The sequence below is a fragment of the Bactrocera dorsalis genome, chromosome 1 (genome assembly GCF_023373825.1).
Source record: "Bactrocera dorsalis isolate Fly_Bdor chromosome 1, ASM2337382v1, whole genome shotgun sequence".
Classification (NCBI taxonomy): Eukaryota; Metazoa; Arthropoda; class Insecta; order Diptera; family Tephritidae; genus Bactrocera; species Bactrocera dorsalis.
Genome location: NC_064303.1, coordinates 89,790,453 through 89,816,704, shown reverse-complemented (window position 1 = coordinate 89,816,704; position 26,252 = coordinate 89,790,453). Strand labels below are relative to the sequence as shown.

At 33.3% G+C, this 26,252-nt stretch overlaps 2 protein-coding genes across 4 annotated transcripts in view; one reads left to right on the top strand and one right to left on the bottom strand.

The window, feature by feature from the left end:
- Positions 1–26,252, bottom strand: part of LOC125775766 (techylectin-5A-like) — a 337,356-nt gene that overhangs the window by 78,626 nt on the left and 232,478 nt on the right. The window lies entirely within an intron of this gene.
- Positions 12,559–16,482, top strand: LOC105232849 (equilibrative nucleoside transporter 2). Its single transcript, XM_011214728.4, has 6 exons — positions 12,559–13,191; positions 14,019–14,322; positions 14,390–14,863; positions 14,926–15,011; positions 15,066–15,265; positions 15,324–16,482. The coding sequence occupies exons 1-6, from the start codon at positions 12,850–12,852 to the stop codon at positions 15,433–15,435; spliced, it is 1,518 nt and encodes a 505-aa protein (XP_011213030.2). The 5' UTR covers positions 12,559–12,849; the 3' UTR covers positions 15,436–16,482.

The window sequence follows — 26,252 nt, the reverse complement described above, 5'->3', positions numbered from 1 at the left end:
ATTTTTAAGTATTTTGGTGCGCAGCACTTATACAGCTGAAGACAAGAATAACTGAATAAGACGCTAAAGGTTAAAGCGCTTTTGTAAGATTTGCAACGGTCAGCAAAGAGAAGGCACAGAAACCTAACCTACATTCCATGCTTTGTAACAGCTATTTTAAAGAATCGACGCCAGTTGTCCGCCAACTACTCCAGTTTAATGCCATTTTATTACACCATTTCCGTATACGATGTCTCACAGGGTTGCATCATCACCTACAACTCTACGGCGCCAGCTCATCATAAACCAACTACAACCGTCGGACGTCACGTAGTCCACGTCAATGCAGTTCGATTCTATCCATTCACAGGCGTTCAGATGCCCGCATTGATGCTTACTGCCATTACCTGTCCATGAACTGATATGCATGCTGTCTACGCACTCGTGCTGCCAATATGGACGAATAAACACACGAGCATACATATGATTTTGTACGAGTAGATGTCAGGCATCGCTTTGGTGCAGCTTCCTGTCTCACTGGCGTCAATCATATGCAAATTTTTAATGCGTTCTAATTTGTTTGAGTGACAATTTTGCAGCGATCATTTAGATTGCGGCTCGACAGCTAACAAACTGACTTAAAATAAAGGGTATGCCGAATAGAGGACGCAGCTCACGCACTCATGTATATAAAGAGGGGACACACACCTATGCATTGGCAAATATGTGCATGTGTGTGTCTGCTCATAAAGATTTGTTTGCATGCAAACGCGTATTCCCATGTTTCTCGTGTACATTATCTGATTAAATCAGCACATTTGTAGGCTCAGCTTTGGCTAATGGCTAATGTACATAATTGCAGTCACATATCCAGGAAGTCAGATTTGCCAGCAACGCGACTTGTGCCGTTTGTGTGCTGCAATTGGCAACGCGTGTGCATGACGCCATTTGAATACAAACATTTGAGGGATCAAGTGTGAAATATTTAGCTATAAATATGGCCGCAAGCCACGCTCTTCAAAACTAACTTGAACGAGTTTGTATATCGAGGTATGAAAATTTAAGTTATTTACTTATATCAAAGTCATTCCGAAACAGCGCATATTTAAGATCGTAACACTGTTGTTAACGATTCGTTACAAAAATGACGTTCAATACAAACTACCCCGTTCAAGGTATAATAATTGTTTTGGCCCAATACGCGTCTTCTCCTTTATTGTCACAGACAAAACTTACGCGGTTATAGCCGAGTTTACAACAGCGCACCGGTCGTTCTTCCGTTTCGCTGTTTGGGGCCAATTGGAGACTGTAAGTGTATTGTTGTTGCCACCGAAGTGGACTTCAAGGAAGTTACTACCATCAAGGAGTTCATCAAGCATCCCAGCAAGTTTTTTGCTTCTCCTGCTGCCTCTGCTCCAGCTGCTGGTGCTGACGATGTTACCGAAAAGAAGGAAGAAGCCAAAACAGAGAAGTCGGAGTCCGAGGAAGATGACGACATGGGTTTCGCTCTCTTCGACTAAACAACTCAGCACTAAAGTTGCCAATGCGCAAAATAAATCTTCTGTAGAACCTTTTTCTCGAAAACTCGTCACACCGACTCATCAGATCTTGTCATCATATGCCTCTACACCACATAGCAGGATGGGTATGCTGAGTGACTTGTAGAATTCAGTCAGATAGACGAAATTATCCACTATTTCGAAGTTATGACTGTCAGCAGTACAGGTCTTTTCTAAAATTTTTTGCATGGTGAATATCTGGGCAGTTATTGGGTTTCCAAGCCTGAACTTACACTGATAAGGTCCAAGTTTTTCATACACTATGCTTGATAAGTGATATGTGATATTAAGGAGGTTTATCCCACGATAGTTGGCGCAGATTGTGGGGTCTCCTTTTTCGTGGATTGGGCAGAACACACTTAAATTCCAATTGTCGGGCATACTTTTGTCCGCCCATATTCTACAAAGAAGTTGATGCATGCTCCTTATCTGTTCTTCGACGCCGTATTTGAATAGCTCGGCCAGCAATCCATTGCTCAATACACTATGCTGAGTATATTGAACAGTGTAATTATATTCTTTAGGAGCCAATTGGAGGTTACTCAAGGAGAATAAAGTGACCTTAGGTGGCTTAATGGTATTACCCTTGCTTTTTCGACAGAAAGGGATGCTTCCGACGGGTGAAGCACACGTTTAAACACCAATGTTCCTTCTGCGGAAATGACGCAGAAAACGCAGAGCACATCTTTTTCTCCTTCTCAAGGTATGTAGTAAAGAGAGGCACCATAGAAAAGCGGATAAATGAAAGGATGACGCCCGACAACACAGTGAGTCACAGGCTGCGATCACAGCTGGTGTGGCAGCGTTTCTAGAACTCAGAACGAAAGAAAGGCAGCGAAGAAGCATAAGACCACATGAATGACCCGATCAGTAGGTCGTTATCGCCCATCTTGGTCCTGCGAAGTAGTGCTTAACGGCGGTCTCGCAAGTTCGAATACAAGCTACAGTAGCCGGAGTGAAGTTTCGCAAGTTCAGCATAGTTATTTATAACTGTCTGGGCGTGGTCCCGAAAAAGGTGTACTCTAGCGAACGCTATGAATCGTGCATGCTACCAGTATCACCCTGGTGGCATCATTAGAAGATTTCCCCTTCGGAAACAAAAAAGAAAAAATGGCTTCACCGCTTCAAAAATATGTATTTTTATTACTTTTTTAATTCTAAAACATTTATAGAATTTTTTCTTCAATTCTCAACTTAATCCGAATGATAGTTGTATCTTCAATAGCATATAAAGTTACGCTCTCAAGGTCAGCTATATAATCACTTATAAATTGAATAGTATTTGAAGTATTGAAAATTTTTAATCAAATATTTTAGTTTTATGTGAGAAACAAATATATTTAAAAAAGCTTTGTGTTGCTCCAGGAAACCTCTGTAACCCCTATAAACATCAAACATTGATACCGATTGCGGTTGTTGTCCGGAATAAACTGAGACGGGAACCAAATCATGTCCCATGTTATTGTTGCTATGCTGACGGTTATCCAGTCCCCATTAGAGTGGTAAAGTCATCCAACGGTAGCCCCAGGAAACGTGCTGTTTGGACGGGGTCGGACTATAGGGTGTCAGATGTGTAGGGTATGCAAAGAGGTGGTTAGAGTCATGCAGAGACTCGTGTTTGGTATGTCAGGGTCGTTTTTGGATAAGTAGGAGTTTAACCTGCTACAGTATCTAGAACGAAACTGCACTGGGGTCACTCTCGATTCTCGCGAGAGCCCGAGCTCGTCGTTTGCAATGGGTGATGGTTTGACTCCAAGTACGCCATTCACTGAAACGAAGTCAGTGAAGGTGTTTATGGCTCTTCTGTGAATGGCGGTCTGTGCATGTCTGAACTTAGTTACGTCTGAAGTCTGTTCAGCGTATTGTCTTATGTCGTCGGCGTAGTTGAGGAATGACCTACTTGATACTTTTAGAAGGCGGTTTCAGTTCAAGCAGGTGAGTGCAGTAATGGTTTCAGCGAAGGAGAGGAACAGAGATAACTGTTTGGAGATGAGTTCATTATACTCATGCCCCACATTGGATGCTGGATAAGACCGAAGCGTTATTCCGAGACATATACCATCTCAGCTATACTTTACAATTTCAATCGGCGGTTTGTCAACACGATATGGTGTACTGTTATCACGCTATCCGCAATGAAAGCAGTTTCTACGTCGCCTTCAGGCTGTGAGACTAAGTATATGGAATATCGAACCGCCCTCAGTAAACTGTGACAATTATGCCATAAATTTTTGTAGGCACTTAGATTTACCATATTATATTCAACTTTTTCTGGCAGTTTCGTTTGAAACGAATCTGTTGCTTGCTGCAGAACGCGGTTGATTATCTTATCAATATGTAGCTAGCTAGATCAGTAGCTGTACAATTGAACACCCATATTTATACCGGCTGCTCAATGATTTTGCATTCATCAACAGGGTCACTTATACTATACAGACTATTTTAAATGATTTAATATTACGAGAAACTCATTTGTCTTTCAAATTTCCCAACCCAGACCACCCGCAAGCCCAAATGATAAAAGAACTGCGTCACTCAAGCAGCAATAATATTGGCGAAACAAAGGATATTTACTTTAGTTTTTTTTATTAATTTGCTGAAAGCTAAATATGAAAGAAATTGCACATCGTATCAACTTAGAGCGTACGCGAGCGCTGCAATGTCTTGTTAAAATCCACTTTGCCTGCAGCGCTGATGAGACCACACGCCCAAACGCTTCGCAGCATGAGTATGTGGTAGGCAATAATGCATAAGTATTACAGCATACATGCACGCAAAGCTTGCGGCATCCATTGCGAAAGCAAACATTAACTCACTAGCTCTCCCAGCCAGCCACGTTCCTCGGCGCTAAGCCGGGACAAGCGACGCAGAATTTATGTTACCGCCTTTGCTTTTTAATACCACATCATAACGTCAATCATTCGCATATCAAGCATATCAAATAGACCCACCCCCGCAACGCAGACGCATCGTATACTTGTCTAAGCGGATGCTGGCATACGCCAAGCCGCATGTTGCATGCAACGCCATGCAACGTATTCGACTTCCTTGTGCTCTGTTTTGCATAATTTATAAGTTTCCAAACTTTTCGTTTTTATTTCACTCATCTTGACATTTTTTTTTTGTTTTTTTTTTTTTGCTGCTGCACTTTGCTACTTTTTGTGTTTACACCACTTCGTATGTCTGCTTGGATAGTGTCTCGAACACACATAAGCTCGGAGAGCCAGCGTGTTGCGTAACAAAGTGCAATATTGCATGTTTCCTTTCCGCATGACTGCGTGGCTGTGTGCCGCTTCCTTCCGCAAAAGAATATGAAATATATCAGCCAAAAATAGTTTGCCCCCCGCTCAAACCCAAAACTCCGTTTCCACATTCGTCTCGAGCAGTTTAGCGTGTGGGCTTGTCGCTTTAATAATAGAAGCAGCATATCTTGTGAGGCATGTAGCGTGCTCCGGAGCGGAATTTGGGTAAAACTGCTATTTCAGCTGTTGCACTTATTCTTCATATTCTTCATATGTGGGGAGTTTCGGCTCTTGTAGCTTATCGCAAGCTTGTCATTGTTTGCAAGCAGGCATATGCTTGCTTGTTGTTTTTGCTTTTATTTGTTTGCTGCAACAAAATAATATATTTTTTCAGACATTTACTATCTGATATGTCATAGAAAATGGCTTATGGCATAACAGCTGGATGAGAAATCACATGAGATACGGTCGGTTAGTGAGTGTGCAAGTACAGTTACATGTGAAAACAAATGCAAATTAGAATAGAGTATATTAAATTTTGCCACGAAGTTTGTAACACCCAAATGGAAACGTCAGAAACCCTAAAACAAAAAAAAATATATAAATGATCAGCATGACGAATGGAGTCGATTTATCCAAGTCCGTATCGCCATCGGTTCGTCCTTCGAGCCGCATATACACGAACTAGTCCCTCAGTTTTTGAGACAGCGATCTGAAATTTTGCACAGGTCTTTTTCTACCCAAGGTTCTGCTCATTTGTCGAAACCGCCAATATCGGACATAGCATATAACTGGCAAAGGATATGTAGCGACGTCTTACAAGCTCCGACGAAATTGTTTAGATCGGACAACTATGGCATAAAATTAAACAATTTCATACAAACTGACCCATCAAAATCAAGATAAAAATCTTTTTATAAACATTTTGGCAAAAATGCAACTGTGATTGATATTATACCCTAAGTGCAGCCGAAGTCTCGTATCAGAAAGAAGTGTTAAGCTAGCGGTTACAGCAACTCCCCCCATTTATATAAATCGGTAAAAACAAAAGATAGTCCCTATAAAGTAATGTACGGCTTTCTATACCGTCCAAACGGAAGCAAAGCGGAACCTGTAGCGCTCACCATTGACGTTAAAAGAGAATCATTCTTGCTTAGCTCTCTACTAAGTATCCGAAATGCATGGACCTATTCTCTATGGTATGTCATGCAAACCACACGAAACTGTGAAAGGTGGTGTGAATTGGGACGTTGTCGTGGTGCAACTTCCACTCGACTGCGATGTCTTGTCCGACGTGACAAGTGTTTGAGTCTCTTAAAGACTTCGACGTAAATTTTGGTGTTGACGGTTTGTCCAGGAGGAACAAATTCATGGTGGACGATGTCTTTGGTGTCAAAAAAGACAATAAGCATCGTTTTCACTTTCGACTTGTTCATTCATCAGCGACTTTTTTCCGACCCTCCAAAACGGCCTGGTGCCACTGAAACATAGGACTTCTTGCTAAAACAACATCTGGGTAAGCCTGCTTGATCAGGTCTCTGTCGCAAATTTACCGAGATTCACACAGAATTTAATCGCATACCTCTGCTCTAATGAACGCTGCATTTTCGGCTTGCACTAATCACAGAAACACGTCACGCGAAAATGTATGACCTGACTCTCCAGCTGCTCGGAGACAATGACCAGTCGCTCTTTCGTTAGCTAGAAACGCCCTAACGTCGGTGCGCGCAAGCTCCAAAACACAGTCGCTGAGGAAGAAAATTAGTCCTATTACTTTCCGGACAAACACTGTAGTTCTTAAAAGATATACGGCGACATTGACAAATTTCCGCAAATCAAGAGACAGCGGCTAGGTCATGTTGTCCAGATAGAAGAGCACACTGCAGCTTTGAAGATTTTCGATTCAGTACACGCCGGTGGAAATAGAGGAAAAGGAAGACCTCCCCAACAAAAGATCAGGTGGTAAAAAACCTCGCTACACTTTGAATCTCTGGAAATGTAAAATGCATACATATATTTACTTTGACAACTATTGCTATTGGAAATCATATGCCTCTAAAAATTATTTTTACATAATTAATACCAAGACCGTAGATATAAAGCCGAAACCCGATGATTGTAGTGAATTATTGGAAAAAAATATGCAGAACATTGTTCCTGTGCACCACGCACCCTCTGAGAACTTCGGGTTCGGGAAGAATTGTTTCCAACTCCGCTTCTCTCATTCACTGATTATTGCTTACACATTTGATAGATTTCAATTTTAAAAGGAAGGAGTTCTTCGCCGAAATCATGAGCTCAAGTTAGACTCAATCATCTATCAGCAAATCACAAGAGCACAATAGAACTTTCATCCAGCTCTAAAGTAATGAACAATTGTCTGCAATATACACTTTAAATTGATGGAATTTATAGTATACTTCGAAACCAATTTTCCAACTGAACTTCGAATTGTCTGTTAAGAAGTCCACTTCTTATTTCATCTTCTTTCCACGTGTCGCTTGCAGCTGTTAGTTCAAATCAGAATCAACCATGGGTAAGCTAGGCAATCAATAATCTAAATGATTAGAAGTGGAATCGAAATTGCAAAGAATTTCAAAACCTCCACACCAGGAAGAAAAATATATGCCTACATATTTCTGAACTTCCTTACGTCTGTCCATCTGAACTTCCGTCTGTCCACTAGTACTTCCTTCGGTATGTTCATATGAACTTCCTTCCGTCTATCTGAACACTTCCGTTCGTCCATCTGAACTTCCTTCCACCCGTCAGTCTGAACCTTTCATCTGTCTTTCCGTTCATCTGAACTTCCTTCCGTCCATCTGAAGTCTCTTACGCAAATCTGTATATTCGTCTGTTTATCTGAACACTTCTATTCGTTAATCTGAACTTCTTTTCGTACGTCTTTCGGAATTTCCGTCCGTCTGTCTGAACTTTCTTCCGGCTATCTGAACTTACTTCTGTCCATCTAAACTTCTATCTAGGAATCTGAACTTCATTCCGTCCGTCTGAACTACCTTCCGTCCATCTGAAGTCCCTTCCCTCCATATGTTTATCTGAACACTTCCATCCGTCAATATCAACTTTCCGTCTTCCGTAAATATGAATTTCCATCCTTCAATTTGAACTTGCTTCTGTTCATTTGAATTTACTGTCCTTCCTTCGAACTTCCTTCCATACGTCTATCGGAATTTCCGTTCATCCGTCTGAAATTCTTCCGTTCATCTGAGTTTCCTTCTTTCCAACTGAAAATGCGTCTTTTAATCTGAACTTCTCCCCGTCCATATGCATTTCTGTGCATCAATCTGAAATTCCGTACACTCATCTTAATTTTCTTCCTTCCGTCCATCTGAACTTCCTTCCGTCCGAACCTCTTTCCTTTCTTGGATCCGAGGGCTTCCTTTGCAGAGTATAAATTTCGACCACATTGGTTAAAAGGCGATATTTAAAGCATTAATGGGGTTTGATGTCGAAAAGAGCTGAATCTCTTTGATTCCATAATCTCAACACGCTGGCCTAAACTTGGACATTCATTACATTTTCTATATAACAATTTCTATGATTTCAAAAGCACATTTTTCGTACTTATACGCTTTTCGTTGCCATCATATTTGTATATAGTAAGTGTGTATATTCTTATAGCTGAATCCGGCGATCATTACATACATCAGCACAAATCTAAATATGCCCACTACCAACTCTGCGTCTCAAATTTAAAATGATTCAACACCCTTTCTTGAGTCTAATTTGCCAGCGACAGAACCGAAAGTGGCAAAACCACAAGCAAAATATGAAAAGGCCAAAGTCATCAAATTTCAATGAATTCACGTCATCACGCGATAGCAATCCAGTCATTGCTTCAAACACAAATTGCAAGTGGGGAAAGATTTGAATATAATCGAAGCATACTGTATGTCTGTGGCCTACGGCAGCCGCACTGCTTAGCAAAGTCGTATTCGTATGTGCGTTTCTATGTGTGGATGGATGGCAGTGCAGTACCGGCTGATTGTGGTGGGATATTCAAATAACCCAAGTCAGCCCACCCCGCGCAGCTACGGCGCCCACCCGCCAAATACTCGCACAATGATGGATGATTGCACGGCGAATGTGAATGCGATGGCGGCGTGCATTGTTGGGGCATGAATGTGGCACTCAACGATCCTCCTTTTTGGCTTTTATTAGGTGCAAATTTATGCTGAATTTCTAATGTCATCGCTGTTGTGGCATAGCGATGAGAATATGACGACAAAACCAATCACAGAAGCGGCGCAACTCATGCCTTCTATTTTTTTGCTCCGTCCATGTGGCGTAAGAAATTCGGCTCGTTTATTATTCTTTCGGCGTTTCTAGTGTGTGGCGCAGTATACGGGGGTGTGAGCTGCCTAAAGGGTTACCTTTCGTATGCCATTACAATTTACTCTGCCGCTCAACTGCTTCTTCTTCTTATGCGTTATTTATTCCGGTTTTTATTGCTGCACATCCTGTCGGCATCTGTGGAAAATTTGTAGGCTTTCTCACACCATTTCTTTAAAGCGCAGTTAGAAATGTGGCCTAACACGCTTGCCACCTACGCAAGCTGCTGAAATATTAACAGATATGTATGTACCGTTATGTATGTATCTATACGCTTTGGCACTGCGTGTCCGGCAGTTTTTGGCATCTGCTGGTGTCATATTTTTTACCCCTTTGCTTCCTTCCTAAATTTTATGTTATTCTTTTTTGTTTTTTGGTTGGCATCTTTGACCTTCCTGTTTTTTATAGTTCTCCCTAACGACCATAAAGTGGCAATTCTCTCACAATTTATGACGTAGGCGCTTCTGTGAAGGATTTGCTGGAATATAAAATTTAGTTGCATATGTGCCTGTAAGACAATTAGTATGCCCACTTCTCGTCTATTTTGTGTGGTCTATATTTTCAAACGGCACATCTACTTGATATTTATTTAATCGGAAAAATTCTGACACTTCAAAGCTTATTTGGAAAGTGTATGTGAAAAGCACAACCGGGTCTCATAAGTAGACATTCCCCACTCTAGCTCTAACGTACTACCTTTAGTTGGAAAAGAATTTAAGTTCCATTTGATATAACGGGTTATCCAAGTAGAGTTACTTTTTTCAATAGCCTTTTTTTGACAGATCACGCTGGAATCGTGTCAAGCTGACATGTTACTTTTGTTCAGAATTGCTTGTCATTTCGTCATAGAAAGACGCCTGAACAACGATTTCAAATCGTTTGACTCTATTATGAAAATTCACGTTCTGTAAAGAATGTGTTTCATACGCTTCGCTCAACCTATGGTCAACAAAATCGGCCTACTATGCCTATCATTCGCAATACCATCACCCATCTTAAGACCCAGCTTTCATTATTGGTTAATAGTCGACTGAATAGACCACGTCCAGCACGCAGTGAAGGAAATGTGGCAGCCGTAACTGAGAGTGTACCATAGACGAAGACCGTGGAGAGTCGATTCGGCGCCGTTCGCAGCAAGTGGGACTGACGGATGAAACGACTTTAAAGGCTCCTAAAAAGTTTCAAGAAGATTCGACGTTTTCGAACCAATTTTTGTTCAGCCATGAGACTCATTGCTGGCTCGATGGGTATGTAAACAAGGAAAAATGTCACATTTCATCTAGAAAAAAGGTTTGATGTAGTTTGGTGAGCCGGTGGAGTCAACGGTTCGTATTTCTTCAAAAATGATGCCGGTGAGAACGTAATCGTCAATGGCGACCTTTATCGAGTCATAATAACCGATTATTATAGCTAAAATTGAAGCTCATGATCTCAGCGACATTTGGTTTCAACAGGATGGGGCCACTTTCCACACATCGAATCAATCAAGGGATTTATTGAGAAAACACTTCGGTGAGCAGATAGTTTCACGATTTGGACCGGTCGATTGGCCACCAAGATCGTATGACATCTCACAATTACAATTTTTCCTGTAGGGTTATGTAAAGACTAAAATCTATGCGGACAATCCTGCTTCGTTTCAGCTCTTGGAGCAAAATATCACGCGTGTCATTCGCCAGTTATCGAGTCATCAAGAATTGGACTCAAAGGATGTACCATCTGAGACGTTGCCGCAGTCAACATTAGAAAGAGATAATCTTAATCTTCAAAAAAAATAGCAAAGAATATTCTTTCGAATGATAATAAACATTCTTCATTCAATTTGAAGTTTCTGAGTTTCTCTTTAGTAGGTAACCTAGGCTTTTCAATTTCTTCTTTCTTCTGCAAAACCCTTCCGTTATTCCGATTAGCGTGCGCACCTTAAGTGTTCAGGAACAATTTTGATTCGTAATAAAATTCAAAAGCGTTTTCCCTTCGGTACTCAATGACATTTATTTGAGCCATTAAAAAAAACTGACTGTTCAGAGTTATCTTAGAATTTGTAAGCTAACAGAACAGTTGGCGGATTTAACTGATTGAGATAACAATGCTGAAAATTAACATACAGAACAGTAATTGGTACAACGTGTCGCAGTAAGAAGTGGATCTGTGGTTTAAAAATAGTTCTGAGCATGGCCCTGTGCTTCAGGATAAATCTCCTTGGCAACTCACACACACAGTGAATTAAGTCTTTGGGACTTAAATAGATAAAATCGGATTTTTCCTTTGCCTAGCCCCATATAACTAATACATGTCAGAACTTCAAATATCCGTTTGAATTTATACCAATATATTGGTCGATATGTGTACTATATTAATAAAACTCTTGTAATTATATCTCGTATTGCCAAAACCGGGTCAGTACTACTCCTAGCTCTATTATACCTAATATAAGAATTTCAAACGTCTGGTTGGCTTAATACCTTCTGTAAGTGTGTGAATTTTATGTTTGTAAGATCATGGTATATAGGAATATGTGTTTGACTACACTTGAGGAATTTATGTATGCACATATAGTGATTTCCAACTTTTCTACCGACTTCAGACTAATATACATATGTATGTATGTATGTGATATTTTAAAAACCTTCTGGGGACCAGTTCATAAATAATAAGAATATAATATAAATCAAAACCGTGTTAGGCAAAGCTCATATCCCTAATACACAACAGTTCAAAATATTTAAGTAAGCCTCGTGGCTTATTTGGGCACACTCGAACTTAGCCCCCTTACTTGTTTAATTATTTCTTATATGAAGCATTCGCATTATTCGCGACAGTATTTGTTGTTCAGTTAATTCAGAGAATATGAAACAACTATTACTATATGCACTGGTTACGCCCAAACCTGGGTATTCCTTACTAATTTAGTAAATTTCCTGTTATATATTGCTAGTTCGTGGAATATTTTTTATTCCAAAACAATTTTGTTCAAACTGGCCCAGAGAATGCAGATTATGTATAAAATTACATTCTTTGTCTGGACTAAACTTGTACACACACACCGACTATAGTAAATTAGCGAATACACAAACCCTATTCGAACGGAACTACGTTTAAGTGCTGCCAAGTTGCGTCAAAATATTGTTCTGAAAGCTGAAAGTTGTGAAATTTGTATCGTGAATTTATGATTTTTACTACTTTTACAACAATGCGTTCTAAAATGAAAATCTCTTGGTGTGCATACACTATTAATTAGATATAAGTAAAAAAATATAAAAATAAGTATGAAGAACGATCGGGAAATGTGCAATGCTTTCAAGAAAAAACTTAACAATTCTTTTCTAACTGTTAACGTAACGCAATACAACGTAACATTGCGATTACTACGTGTCATGTTACTCGATAACTTTATACCCAACCATTTATCGAATGTGTCAGTAATAATAACACACATTCTATTACTTGTAATTGGATCATTTGTTTGTTTTCATATAATCGCGACTGGCATAGATTAGTTGATAAATAAAAGTGGCAAAAAGTATTATCTGAAGGCGTAAAAAAGACAAATGTTATTGCTAACTTCAAGTAAATTGTAAATGTAGCTACTGCCGGACGTTTGCAGTAAAGATTGTGTTAAGCAACAGAGTGAATCAATGTTGCAGACTTGCGAGTCCTAAACCCTAATTACTTTGATAAGTGAGACAAAGAACAACGAAACTAACTGTAGGAGCAGAATGGCATTCAGGAAGCGGAGTGGAGCAACGGATCGACAAGTACTTGTCGAAAACGAGCAGGTACCATATCGGGGGAATGCAATTGACAACAACTTTGGTGGCTCAGCAAATACCGACAGAATCAGCGCGATTGCTGAATCAAGTGATGAGGATGAAATAAAGTGCATGCCTGCAATTTTGCCTACAATGGATAACGAATTGGATCCAGAGCAAATACGAAGTCGGGGACAAATATTGATGACTGATGCGCCACCTGATCGCTATAACTATACTTATGCCGTTTTCTATTTGCTGGGCATTGCCACCATGACACCATGGAACTTCTTCGTAACAGCAGAGGATGTAAGTTAGTGCACTGAGTGTTTTGAAAAAAAAAATAAAATAAAATGGATGTAAGACCAGCTATATTCAAAATTGTGTTTTGCGCAGTGCTGCACTCTAAAACAAAACCATTGTTTGATAACAAGTTGCAATTGCACAGCTGTAATCGTTTTCTTCGTAGGAAAAATACTGCAACATATATTTTTTTTTTTTGTTTTGGTGCCCAAAACTTGAACTACGCTGCAACCATATATTTTCAAAAGTTGAGATAAAAAACATACCGACCTTGCTTTAAGTCTGTTTATTATGCATGCATATATATTTCCTTGTAATATTTATCAGCATGAGGAAAATGGGTCCTATTATTTAAACATAAATCTTTTGTAGTAAACAAAGCTTATCAGTTTCTAAATGTGCGAATTCTACACATAATGACAGACAGATCTATATGTATAAGTGTAAAAATATATAGTTGAATGGATATAGTATATACGTACATATGCAGTACCTTCATACATACGAGTTTTGACATGAATGTGCCTTGGCATGAAAAAATTTGCATTTAAATATGATCTAGGCCAACCGACGTACATATGTATGTACATATATGTGACTCACTCAAGTGAAATCTAAGAACGTCATTAGCACGTAATTATAAACTTTTATCAATGATTTTAAAATTTAGGAAGGTTTGTTGTAACCGCCGATATCGAACCGGTATTAGTCATAGCTGCTATAGAAAGTCAAATTCTTGTATGAAATCTTTTCTGAAATAAACGTTTTTTCCTTTTATATATAGTTTTAACATATTCTAAATTATATTGATCGAAAAACATTCCTTCTTTTAGTACTGGATGTTTAAATTCCGAAACACGACCATCAACGAAACCTCCGATTTTGTACCAGAACTGACACCAATGCAAAAAAGCTTTACCTGTGATCTAACGCTCGCGGCATCCATATCGGGCACTACTTTTCTCATACTTAACGCCATTTATGGACATCTCGTTTCCCTAAAAGTGAAAATGTTAGCAACACTATTCACTATTTTAGGCATTTTCATCATAACCACGAGCTTCGTTGAAATCAACACCGACCACTGGCAGGAACAGTTTTTCTTAATCACATTATTTACGGTTGTAATCATTAACAGTAAGTACTATATAGCAAGCCATGCTTATATTCAGTCTTTTATTTAACGAATTTTGTATTGTTTTAGTATGTTCGGCCACAATGTCTGGCGGTATATTCGGCGTAGCTGGTCTCTTCCCATCACATTATATGACTGCTTTGGTCAGTGGTCAAGCCTTGGGCGGTATACTGTCAGCGCTCGCTTTTATTTTAGTACTAGCTTTCGGCTCTGCGCCCGATGTTACTGCTTTGATATATTTCATCATTGGTAGTGGTTTGGTTTTTCTATCCATAATCTGCTATATAATTATGTCACATCAGCCATTTTTCAAGTATTATGTCGAAGGTGGTGATAAGTACAAAATTTTGGCCGACACACCCTCACACAGTCGTAGTGTTGACACTGGCGTAGATTTAGATCCGAATATAAAAGAGGTCTTTGGAAAAATTTACGTTGAAGCTGTCAACATATGTCTACTTTTTGCGACCACACTCTCCGTATATCCATCGGTCACCGAGCTAATGCAGTCGGAAAATTACGGTAAAGGACACGCATGGAATGGTAAGGCATTTTATTTTGTGTGTATATTAGATATTATGTAATAAAATCTCAACCGTTTGCAGATACTTACTACATGCCAGTGGTAAATTATCTATTCTTCAATTCCGGTGACTACTTTGGACGTATACTGGCCGGTTTGTGGGAGCGAGTAAGTTGTTGCATAAGTTTAATTGTAATAGTTATTAACCAAACTCACTTGCAGCCCCGCAATAATCCACACACGGTGCTTTTAATGACTTTTATACGCCTGCTGTACGTTCCGTTCTTTCTCTGTGCGAATAGTAATGCACACAATTTCTTGCCCGTGCTGGTGCATACCGATGTCACATTTATCATATTGATGATTACCTTTGGTATAACTAACGGTTATTTAGCAAATATCAGCTTAATAATGGCACCGAGGCAAGTGTGCAGTTACACAAAATAGTGCTGTTAATTTTAAGTTTTTTATAAATTTCAGATCTGTCATGCGGCACGAAAAAGAAATGGCTTCATCCATTATGGCAGCAAGTCTGAGTTTAGGACTGGCGGTTGGCTCATTACTAAGCATGGCTTTTGTGCAAATGCTGTAATAGCGGGTGTGGAACGCAATACTTAGTGCCTTGTACATAGATATATTATATTATAATGAAAACATATTGAGTAATAAGCGATTTAGTGTTTAATAATGAGATTAGCTCAGACGAAGGAGTGCCAAAATGAAATATTATTGTTTCACTGATTTTTTAATTTGCATTTAAATTTTGTTAATTTTATTTTTTTTAATTTAGTTTTAATTTTTTTATTTAATTTTATTTTATTTTAATCAATTTTCATTTTTTAAATTAAATTAAATTTTTTTTTTCATTTCTAATTTTCTTTCTTCATTTAAAATTTTTTTTTTATTATCTTTCATATTATTTTTGATTGCTCTTAGATTATTATTTCTTTTTTAAATATTTTTTTTCTCTAGTTTTCTTTTAATATATTATTTTTATTTAAATTTACTTTTTCAATTTTATTTTTTAATTTTTAATATATTTAGAATTTTTTTTTTAATTGTTTTTATATTTTAATATTTTTTTGCATTCTTATTTGTTGTTTTTTTTTTTAGTTTTCTTTATTTTTTTTTAAGTTTTCTTTATTTTTTTGTTTTTTTTTAATTTTTTTTTTTGTTTTTTTTTATTTTATTTTTTAGTTTTCTATGTTTCAGTTTTAGTTTTCTCTTAAATTATTTTTTACTTTATTACATTTTTAACTTCTTTTATTTTTTTTTTTGCTTCCGCTTTAATTTTTTTCTTTTCCCAAAAGACAATGTATTACGCCAATTAAGTTATAACTCGCTATGTTGTTTATTTGCGTTTTATTTTTGAATAATCTGGCACCAAAAAAAAAATATTTTAAATCGGTGTCATGCAATATATTAACATACTCCGACCATTGTTTTTTATTTTTTTAATTTTAGTTACAAATATAATGTAAAGTGTTTTTATCAGATTCGTTAAAAAAATTAAGTAAAAATTTAAAATATCATAAGTCTTATTTTACTTGATAACAATTTATGTAGAACAATTTTAAACTAAATATTTTTTAAACACATTAATAAAATAACGTCTTTTGACCAAATATTTTTAACCAAATACATTTTTTTTTAAATTTAAGATGAAAATAAAATATAAAATAATATGACATAAAATATAGAAATGCTAAATAAAATAATATAATGTAAAATAAATAAATAATAAATGACATAGAAATAATCTCTATTCTTCAATATGCCTTTGGTGACATCTGTGATGCTGATTAATATTGCATTCGAAATTAATTTTTAACCTCATCGAAAATTAATTTTTATTAAAAAATATTATTTAAATTAATTATTAATTTTTAAATCTTTTTAATTTTTCCATTATTGATTCATTTATTTACTGCTGATTTAAGTAAAAAAATATATATTTTTTATTTTTTTATCCTTTTTATATTTTTGTGTTTCATTTAAAAAAAAATATTTTTTTAATTAAAATTTATTTTTTGTGTATTTTATTATAATTTTTCTTAATTAAAAGAAACATTTTCTTTATTTTGTTAAACAAAAATTATTCATTTTTTTTTATTTATGTTTTTTATTAAAATTATTATTTTTAAGTAAAAAAATTTTTTTGCGGTATTTTATTAAAAATTGTTTTTAATTAAAAAAAAAATATTTTATACAAAAAGTTAGTATTTTTTTTTATTGATATTATTTATTTTTTTCTTAATATTTTAATTTTTTTATATAATTTTTTTTAATAATATTTTTTTTTAAATATTAGTTTTTATTTCAATATTTTCTTTTTAATTTTTTTTTTCTTTAATATACATACAAACATATATATTTTTTTAATTTTTTTACAAAATATATTTTTATTAAGGTGTGAGTAGGGTAATCTGGCCTGTTATTTTGAAATTTTTTTATAGAAATTTTTATTCTACAATAGAACTTTTTTCACATATCTGAGGTATATCGTGTAGTGTATAAACAATTTTTTTCGGAATTTTTTGATGACATCTGTCGGAGAAATAGCTGGGTTTCTCATGCTTGGATCATCTGAAACACAACACCCAAATTTTTCTTAAAAAGTACGTGAATGGTTATCGTCCCTACTAGAAACATGAAAAAATGTTGATAAATAAAAAAGTAATTCACGTTTTTTTATTTTTCTCCATTCTTTTTTACATAAATTTTGTCATAACATTTTCAATAAATTATAAAAAATTATGAATCTAGTAGAGACGATAGCCAGTCGTTTTGCGAAAATTAAAAAAAAAAAATAAGCAAACCGGTTGAGTAGTTCGATCGGAATCATGTCCGCCAGTTTAAAAAAGTGTGTGTTTCAGAAAAACGCGTTTAAAGTTTGAAGTGTGCACCCCGAGCGCTCCGAACGTCGAGCGGTATTATTATTTTTGGGCCTTTTTCGAAACCTTCCAATGGTAGAATGGGTTTCTACATTAGTTCTAAGGGTACAAGAGTACAGAAAATGCAAAAAAATTAATTACCCCACTGACTCCTTAAAAAAAATTATATTTTTTTATTATACAAATTTATTTTAATGAAAAAAATACAATTTTTTTATTTTATTGTACAAAAATTATTAATTTTTTATTTTATCATAAAAAATTATTATTTTTTTAAATATAATTTTTTAAATATTTTTTTTATTACACATTATTATTTTTTTTTAATATTTTTTATTGTTATTTTTTTATTATTTTTCTAATATCTTTTTTAATAACTTTGTTCAAACATAACGGTATATTTGGGTTACCACGAAGCTTGTAACAACCCGAAGGAAATTTTGGAGACCTTATAAAATATTCATATATGTATGTACATAGTACATATGTACGCAAATGATCAGTGGATAAACTGAGTGGATTTAGCTACCAATTGACGAGATATATCCGAGAAATTTCGCATGATCGGCTATATTAAGTTCGCCAAGATGTTTGTCACTGCCAGAAGACAACGCCAGATACTCTATAAAATGTACATATGTACATATGTGGATCGATTTAGTTATGTTCTTCCCTCAGCAGTTGAGATATCGTCCTGAAATGATGCACATACCCTATTCTCAGCACTCATACGCTCGGAAAAAAGGTCTTATATGAAAAACTTTTTTATGTGAAGTGATTTGAAACTTGGCATGGATTATTGCCTGGGGTACTCCGAACATATTGGTCATATCGGATCACTATAGCGTATACCTGTCGTATAAACTAAACGATCGGAATAAAGTTCTTATATGGAAAAGTTCTATACTTGACGAGATATTTTCACGAATTTTGGCATGGATTATTGTGTAAAGCAACGATATCATATATGAAGAAATTGTTTTGATCGAGTCGCAATAGCACATATGTAGCTACCATACAAACTGACCGTTGAAAATCAAATAATTCTTATCAGTGAAAAGCGCTTAAGGGGTTACATGGGTTTCCTCGGGCAAAAAACGACCTTTTTTCAATATTTTTTTTTACATATAAAAAATAAAATATTTTAATGAATTTTTTTTTTATTTAAAAGACTCATATTTAGTAAACATTTTGTAAAATTTTCAAAAAAAAAATATCAAAATGGCAGTCATTACGACGCCATTTCCGGCAGTCCCTCGGAAAAAATGTGCATCTGCGTTGTCAGCAGAACTTCTTTGAGGATCATCAGAAACAAAAATAAAAAATACGTGTTTTAGTAAAGACAATAAACTGGGTATTGAACGAAGGAAAAAGAAAAAAATGAAAATTGGATTTTTAGCAGACCTTTTATAAAAAAAATGCAAATTTCGATGAAAATTTCTCGACATTTTTTTTTTTTAATAGTTGTAATTAAAAAAAGAAAATCCTTCGTTCAAGACCTTGTAAATGATATCTCGAAGACCTGTGTAAAATTTCATCAAGATCGGTTGAGTAGTTCGCGAGAAATCTTGACAACCGCCTTTGAAAACACAGTTTCGAGAAAAACGCGCTTAAAGACGGCGCACTTAGCCTAGATTGCCTCGAGCGCACAAGTTCTCAGGGTTGTATCTCCGAAAGTATTGATCAGATCAACTTGAAAATTTAGGACAATATTCTAGAGATGTTATAGAATTTAATAAGATAATTTTTTTTTTTTTAGATTTTTTGAAACTGTGAAACTCATGTAACCCCTTAAAACTTTGGGGCAGCCGACGTCAACGTTTTTTCTTATCAAATAATTTTTTAAAATTATTGTTGTTCGATTCTCCAAACATTAACATTAATGAAATACGTATAAATACCTTTGTATTGAACAAGTAAGCAGAAAATGTATTGATTTTCAAACAATCTCCCACCATGAAATTATTAAACAACTGCCATCGTCTACACATAATTTCTTTATTGTTTCTGAATTCAATTACTTATAACAAATTCATGGACTTAAATTATATGGAACGATTTTCATTTAAGCCTCATTGTTTGAACTAACTTTAGACATGATACTGGCGGAATATTAGTACAAAATAAATATTACATTTGTATACGATTAGTAAACGAAACAATAAATTATACAGTTTAGCAATTGTTAGTTATTTCCTTAATTCTTTCGTGTACTGACTTTCGTTAATGATAAATGAGAAACAAGTTTTTAAACTTAACTGTAATTTAAGCATAAAATACCGTTTCCATTCAAAACATTATAACAGCTTCAATAGTTGATTAAATTTTTGGTTCACACTTAGTCGAAAGAAAGTGATAAAGCTTTGCTCCAATTACTCATATCCGATTTATTTAAGGTTATTTTTTTTTGTTTATATATTTTATACGTTTCTGCTATGTACAAATACAGCAACAACATACATTTACAACACCAACTAACAATGATTAATTGCAATTGAATATATATTTTTGTTTAATTCCGTGCATTTTATACACATATACATATGCAGTTCCATTAATATGTCCACAAATGATGCGCTGTTCGTTACATAATACTATTGATTAATTATTTTAATTAATTAGATTTTTTTTACTGACATTTATTTGAAATTTATTGCTATATTTTCTATTGCCAACTAAAATATATATATTTCAGGTTATTTGTTAAACATCTAAACACACACTTAGACACCGATTGAAATACATTGGAAAGTTTAAGTCGTTTCTACGAACAAATGACACACAAACGTTGCTATTGTGAACTAAATGGTTAATTTTTACTGGTGAAAAACAATGTCACGCATATTCTCATAATATTAGTAAGCTTCTAAGCTCGTATGCAGTAGGAAGTTAAATAAAAAGTATTTATAATTATTTTTTATTATATTCGTCCGATTAGTAGAAAAATAACGCTTTCAGTCTTGTTTTGTTTATTGTGCCACACCGCTGTCCATTAGGACCCCGCTTTCAATACTTTATATAAAATTTTCGAAAAGATATTTATATAATTTTTAAACTTTTTTATAATAAAAAAAATATTTTTTTTTAATTTTTTAAATTTTTTTTATAATAAAAAAAATGTTTTCTAATTTTTAATTTTTTTTATAATAAAAAAAAAAGTTTTTAAACTTAGTTTAATTTAGTTTTTAATTTTTTTATAAAAAAAATGTTTTTTTAATATTTTTTATAATGAAAACTATTGTTATTTAATTTTTAAAACTTTCTTTTGTAATAAAAATTGTTATTTTTTAATTTTTAAATTTTTTTCTAATAAAAAAAATTGTCTTTTAATTTTTAACATTTTTGCTATTATAAAAAAAAAATGTTTTTCTATTTAAAAATTTTTTTTTTATAACAAAAATAAAGATTTAAAATTTTTTTTTGTAAAAAAAAAATGGTTTTTCCTTTTTAAAAATGGTTTCCGAATTAAAAAAAAAAAAATTATTTTGTAACAAAAAATATTTTAAAAATTAAAAAAACAATATTTTTTATAATAAACTAAATTTTTTATAATGATAATGACAATTTATATAATTTAATGACAATTTATTTACATAATTTAATGATAATGATTATTTATTAAAAAATTTAGTTTTTCTTAATTTTTTTTTATAAAAAATATTGTTTTTTAATTTTTAATATTTTTTTGATGAAAAAATTGTTTTTTCACTTTTTAAAATATTTTTTGTTACAAAAAATAGTTTAAAAACTCAAAAACCATTTTTAAAAGTTAAAAACATTCTTTTATATCAAAAAAATTAAAACTCAAAATCTATTATAAAAAAATATAAAAATAAAAATTTTATTATAAATTATCATTATAAAAAAATTAAAACCACTAAATTTTTTCATTGTAAAAATAGTTTAAAAAATTAAAAAAAACTTAATTTGAATTTTTTTTAATTAAAAAAACTAAATTTTTTTTTCAATTAAACTTTATTTTATTATAAAAAATTATTAAAAAGAAAATGTTTTTAATATTTAAAAATTGTTTCTTTTTAATTTCTAAACAATTTTTTTATAATTTTTTCAATTTTAATTTTTTGTTTTTGAATTTTATAATTAAATATTTTTTAAATTTTTTTTACTCTTTATAGACATTAACACTGTTTTTCACCATTTTCTATTTACGCATACATTACGTTACATTACATATGTATTTATGCATACACAAACAACAACAATAATGACACTGATTATGTTTAACGACAACATTAACATCGATATCTTGACATCAAATTTAAAGCCATTACTTGACCCATAGTCCGAGTCCGAGTAAAACATACACACATACATAGAAGCGAATTACAACATCTAAGGTGGTTTTTCCGTCCATAGAAAGATGGCGAGTGAATTAGTTGACCTACCCGTCTACCGATCGTTGCCAATTGGTAACGTTCGGTTCGGTTAATTCACTCTAGAAAATTATTATTTTTGTTAGTGTAACTACTTACATTGTAAATATGTGTTTACACTTATTGTTAATAATAATGATAATAGTAATGAGTATGTATGTCTATAAGATAGTCTATTATTTCCGATTTGATTTAAATTCACTTGCATCGTACGAGCTCTAAGCTACACGAACAAAGTATTCGTGTATTAAACTACTTTTTAGGTAAATTAAAGTCAAATTATCTTGTATATGTATGTATGTATGCGCGTATATCAAAAAACAGCAGTAGATACTTGTAAAAAGTAAGAATATAATCAGGGTTGGTTAAGAACCGAAGATCACTGGATTTTTTGTTTTCAATTTTAAATTTTTTAATGTAACGTTACGTAGCTACAACACAGTTAAGTGTCTGAATTTAACAGCTGAAGGTGGAAATATCGTATCAAATACTTATTTGAGCTTGTGTCATAAACTTTATCTTCTTCAAACCGTTTGAATATGGGTTCTTTCGGCAAAGCAATGTGGAATCCGAATTCGTTTTGAGTCACCAAGTGTGTTACTCTTTAGTATGAGAGTGCAAATATTTGATCTCTCTTTTTTCGCATTTCTTCATTCTGAAGACTTTTTGATATGGTTACTACGACCAAGACTATAGTTTGGATAGTAGGAATATTTTGTGGCATCATATTTTATATAAAATTTTAGTACCTCCATGCTTTTGGGATGAAGGCCGAGACATGGTTTCAATAATATTCATTTTTAGATACCAATATTTTCACGAAGTTAAGTTTAGTCTCATAAGATAGAGATGCTCTGAACATGATATTAAGTTTTCCACGAAGTGTGTAACACTCAAAAGGAAACGTCTGCGACCCTATAAACTACATATCTGATTGATCAGCGTGACGAGCTAAGTCGATTTAGTCACGTCCGTTGTATATATGCGAAGTATTCCCTTAGTTTTCGAGATATCGATCTAAAATTCACTTGTTCATTCGGAACTATAGATATCGGCTCAAATTACAAGCTGAACGCTCGGTATCAACTGCTTGTATGGACAACTTTTTAATTTGAAAATATAAGCTTACGTAGTTTGGCAGGAGTTCTTGCCAAAGGCAACGGTATAATATACAATAAAATGTTTTCACATCTGTGGGGATCAGGTCATGCATAGGGGGGGCTAATATCATGCGGGGACTCGTTGCAAGTAAACGTTTAACCTGCTACTGTATCCAGACCGCAACTGCACAAGGGTCAATCTCGATTCTCGCGGCAACTCGGGCTTGTCGTCTTCAATGGGTGGTAGTTTGACTCCAAGTACGCCATTCACTGAGAGGTTGTCGGTAAAGATGTTAATGGCTACACTGTGAATGGCGGTCAACGCATGTCTGATCTGTTTGTTGCGTCCGAGCTATAATCGGCGTATAGCTTTTTGTCGATGACATAGCTGAGGAAGGACCTCTTGATGGTTGTAGGAGGCGGCTCCGCTCCAAGTCGATAACTACAGAGATGATTTCTGCGAAAGCACATCACACATCTGACAGCCCTCACCCTATGGTCCCTGCCGAAGCAACACGTTTCTTGAGCCTTCCGTTGGATGACCTCGATGACAGCTTCTTTAAACCTTGCCATTCCAACGGGGATTAGGTACCCATTACAACAACAACAACAACGAAGAAATTGTCATACAAACTGACAGCACACAGTTCTTAAAAGGAATATTTGTATTTGTGTAGGGTATTATATCTAGGTTGCAACCGAAGTTAACATTTTTTCTTGCTTTCTTTAACAAAAGAGAGCATAAAAGACATAAGGTCGCGGTAGAATCCTCATAAAATAATTTAATTAACAAAAGAATCTACCACGTTGTGTCTCTGGCAAACAAAATCCATAACTGAAGGCATACATACATACAAACATATACATATCTACTAAAAAGTCAGCATATTTTAACTATATAATTTTAACCCTTCCGGTATAAGTAAAATTATTTTTTAAATTTTCCTCTTTCAAAAATGTGATTGTCAGTTTTAGCTTGTTTTTTCTTGCTTTACTACAAAATACTTAGTTTTCGAGTATTTTTTCACTTTGAGAGTTTTACTAATTTCGTTAAATTTTTGTTTCTTTTATGATTACAAAAAACAGTCTCTGTTTTAATGGTGTTGTAAAGGTGTAAGTTGTTGTGGACCATAACAAAGCTGTACATATGTAGAAATTGAAAAAATTAAAAATAGAAATAATTTAAAAAAATTAAAAAAAAAAATAATTAAAAAAAATTAAAAAAAAAATTAAAAAAAAAATTAAATAAAAATAATTAAAATTCTGTGTTTTTGTTCGAACATTTAGAATTTTATTTGTTTAGTAAAATTTACAGTGTTTTATGCATAATAAATAAGTTTGGAAATAAATAATAATTTTCAACTAACTACATAGAAATTATAGTTTAATTATCAGTTCCTTAAGTAGAGACGAAATTAATTTACATATTTGTAGTGTAACAGTAAACGCAATACAAACGCACATTTTTTTTATAATATCGCGTGCATTAAATAATTTAATAACTAATTTATTAATTAAATAATACAATAATAAATTTATTTTATTTTCATTTATATTTTTAATTAATTTTTTTTTTAATATTATAATATATTTATTTTAATTTATATATATTTATTTAAAAATTTATCGCATGTTACAATTTAACGTAAAAGCAAAATTAAGAAAAAACAGTTATGAGAGAAAGAATAAGTTGTGTTGCCAATTTATCTATAACAATAAAAAAGAGAAACATTATTGAAGAACTTTAATTTTTCAAATTTTTTTAATTATTATATTACATAACAAAAAAAAAAAACATACAGACAAACATAAAAAAATTGTGATTAAAAATTGTAATTTTTAAAATATTTTAAAATTTTTATTTATTATTATTATTTTTTATTTAATTTTTTTTTGTTTTTTTTTTTGCACATTAACATAAACAAAATATTTTTAAAGGTTATTTTTATAATTAATTTACAATAATTTTAATAGTTAATATTTTATTTTTAATTTTTTTTCTTGCACGTAAAGATAAAAAAATATTATTAAAAATTCTATTTTTTAAAAAAATTTAAAAATTTTATTTTTTATTTTTTTTTTTAATTTAATTCTATATTTTTACGCACCAAAAAGCTTTTGCAGCTTTTATATAAATTATAATAAAGCTAAATTATATTAACGCTCCAATAATTAACTTATAACCTTGATAACCTAAAAATAAAATTTGTTCAAATAGACATCGAGCGCATTCGTTTTAATTCGTAAATATTGCAGTTACTTTGAAGATGTGCGTGTTCGGAGATTCGTTTCTTTACATTTGCTGCAGTTGGACTAGCGATTTTTTAAACTAATTTCAACTAAATACAATACAACCATTATAAGCAGTTATATATACATAAATAAATAATACAACAGTGGAAAATTGTGCGATGAACTGTTTAGTTAATTTAAAAAAATTTTAATCACATGTAAATATTAGCAGGCAGTTGAAGTAATAATTTAACAAAAAATATATTTTTATTTTTTTTTTTGTATCAGAGTGGAATTTTTCCAGATTTATATTCCCCAAATTTATATTTGTATACTTATATATATCTTACACAGTATTTTACATACAGAAAAGGTTCTTAAAAATTAAAATCTATAAAAATCACTGCCTCGAGAATAACTGAACGATAAATTAGTGTTAAAATAACATGACAATTTTTTTTTTATACAAAAATCTAATCTCATTCAAAGACTCGGCTGTTTTTGAAAACCTAAACCATTTACACTGTAAAATATTGTATAAAATATATTTTTTTCGGATCTACATATAAATGGAGTTTAATTTATATATATATTGTAGACTAGGGTGAGCCAAAAATTACTGATATTGTATTTATGGATTAAAGGTAACCTATATACAGAGAGTAAAATTTCTCTGCAAGACGAGGTTTTTAGATTCATTAAATTATATTTTGTGAGGCTTGAGGGAACATTCAAAGTTTTCCAAAAAATAAACAAAAAAAGAGCAGTATTGCCTATTAAAAATGCTAA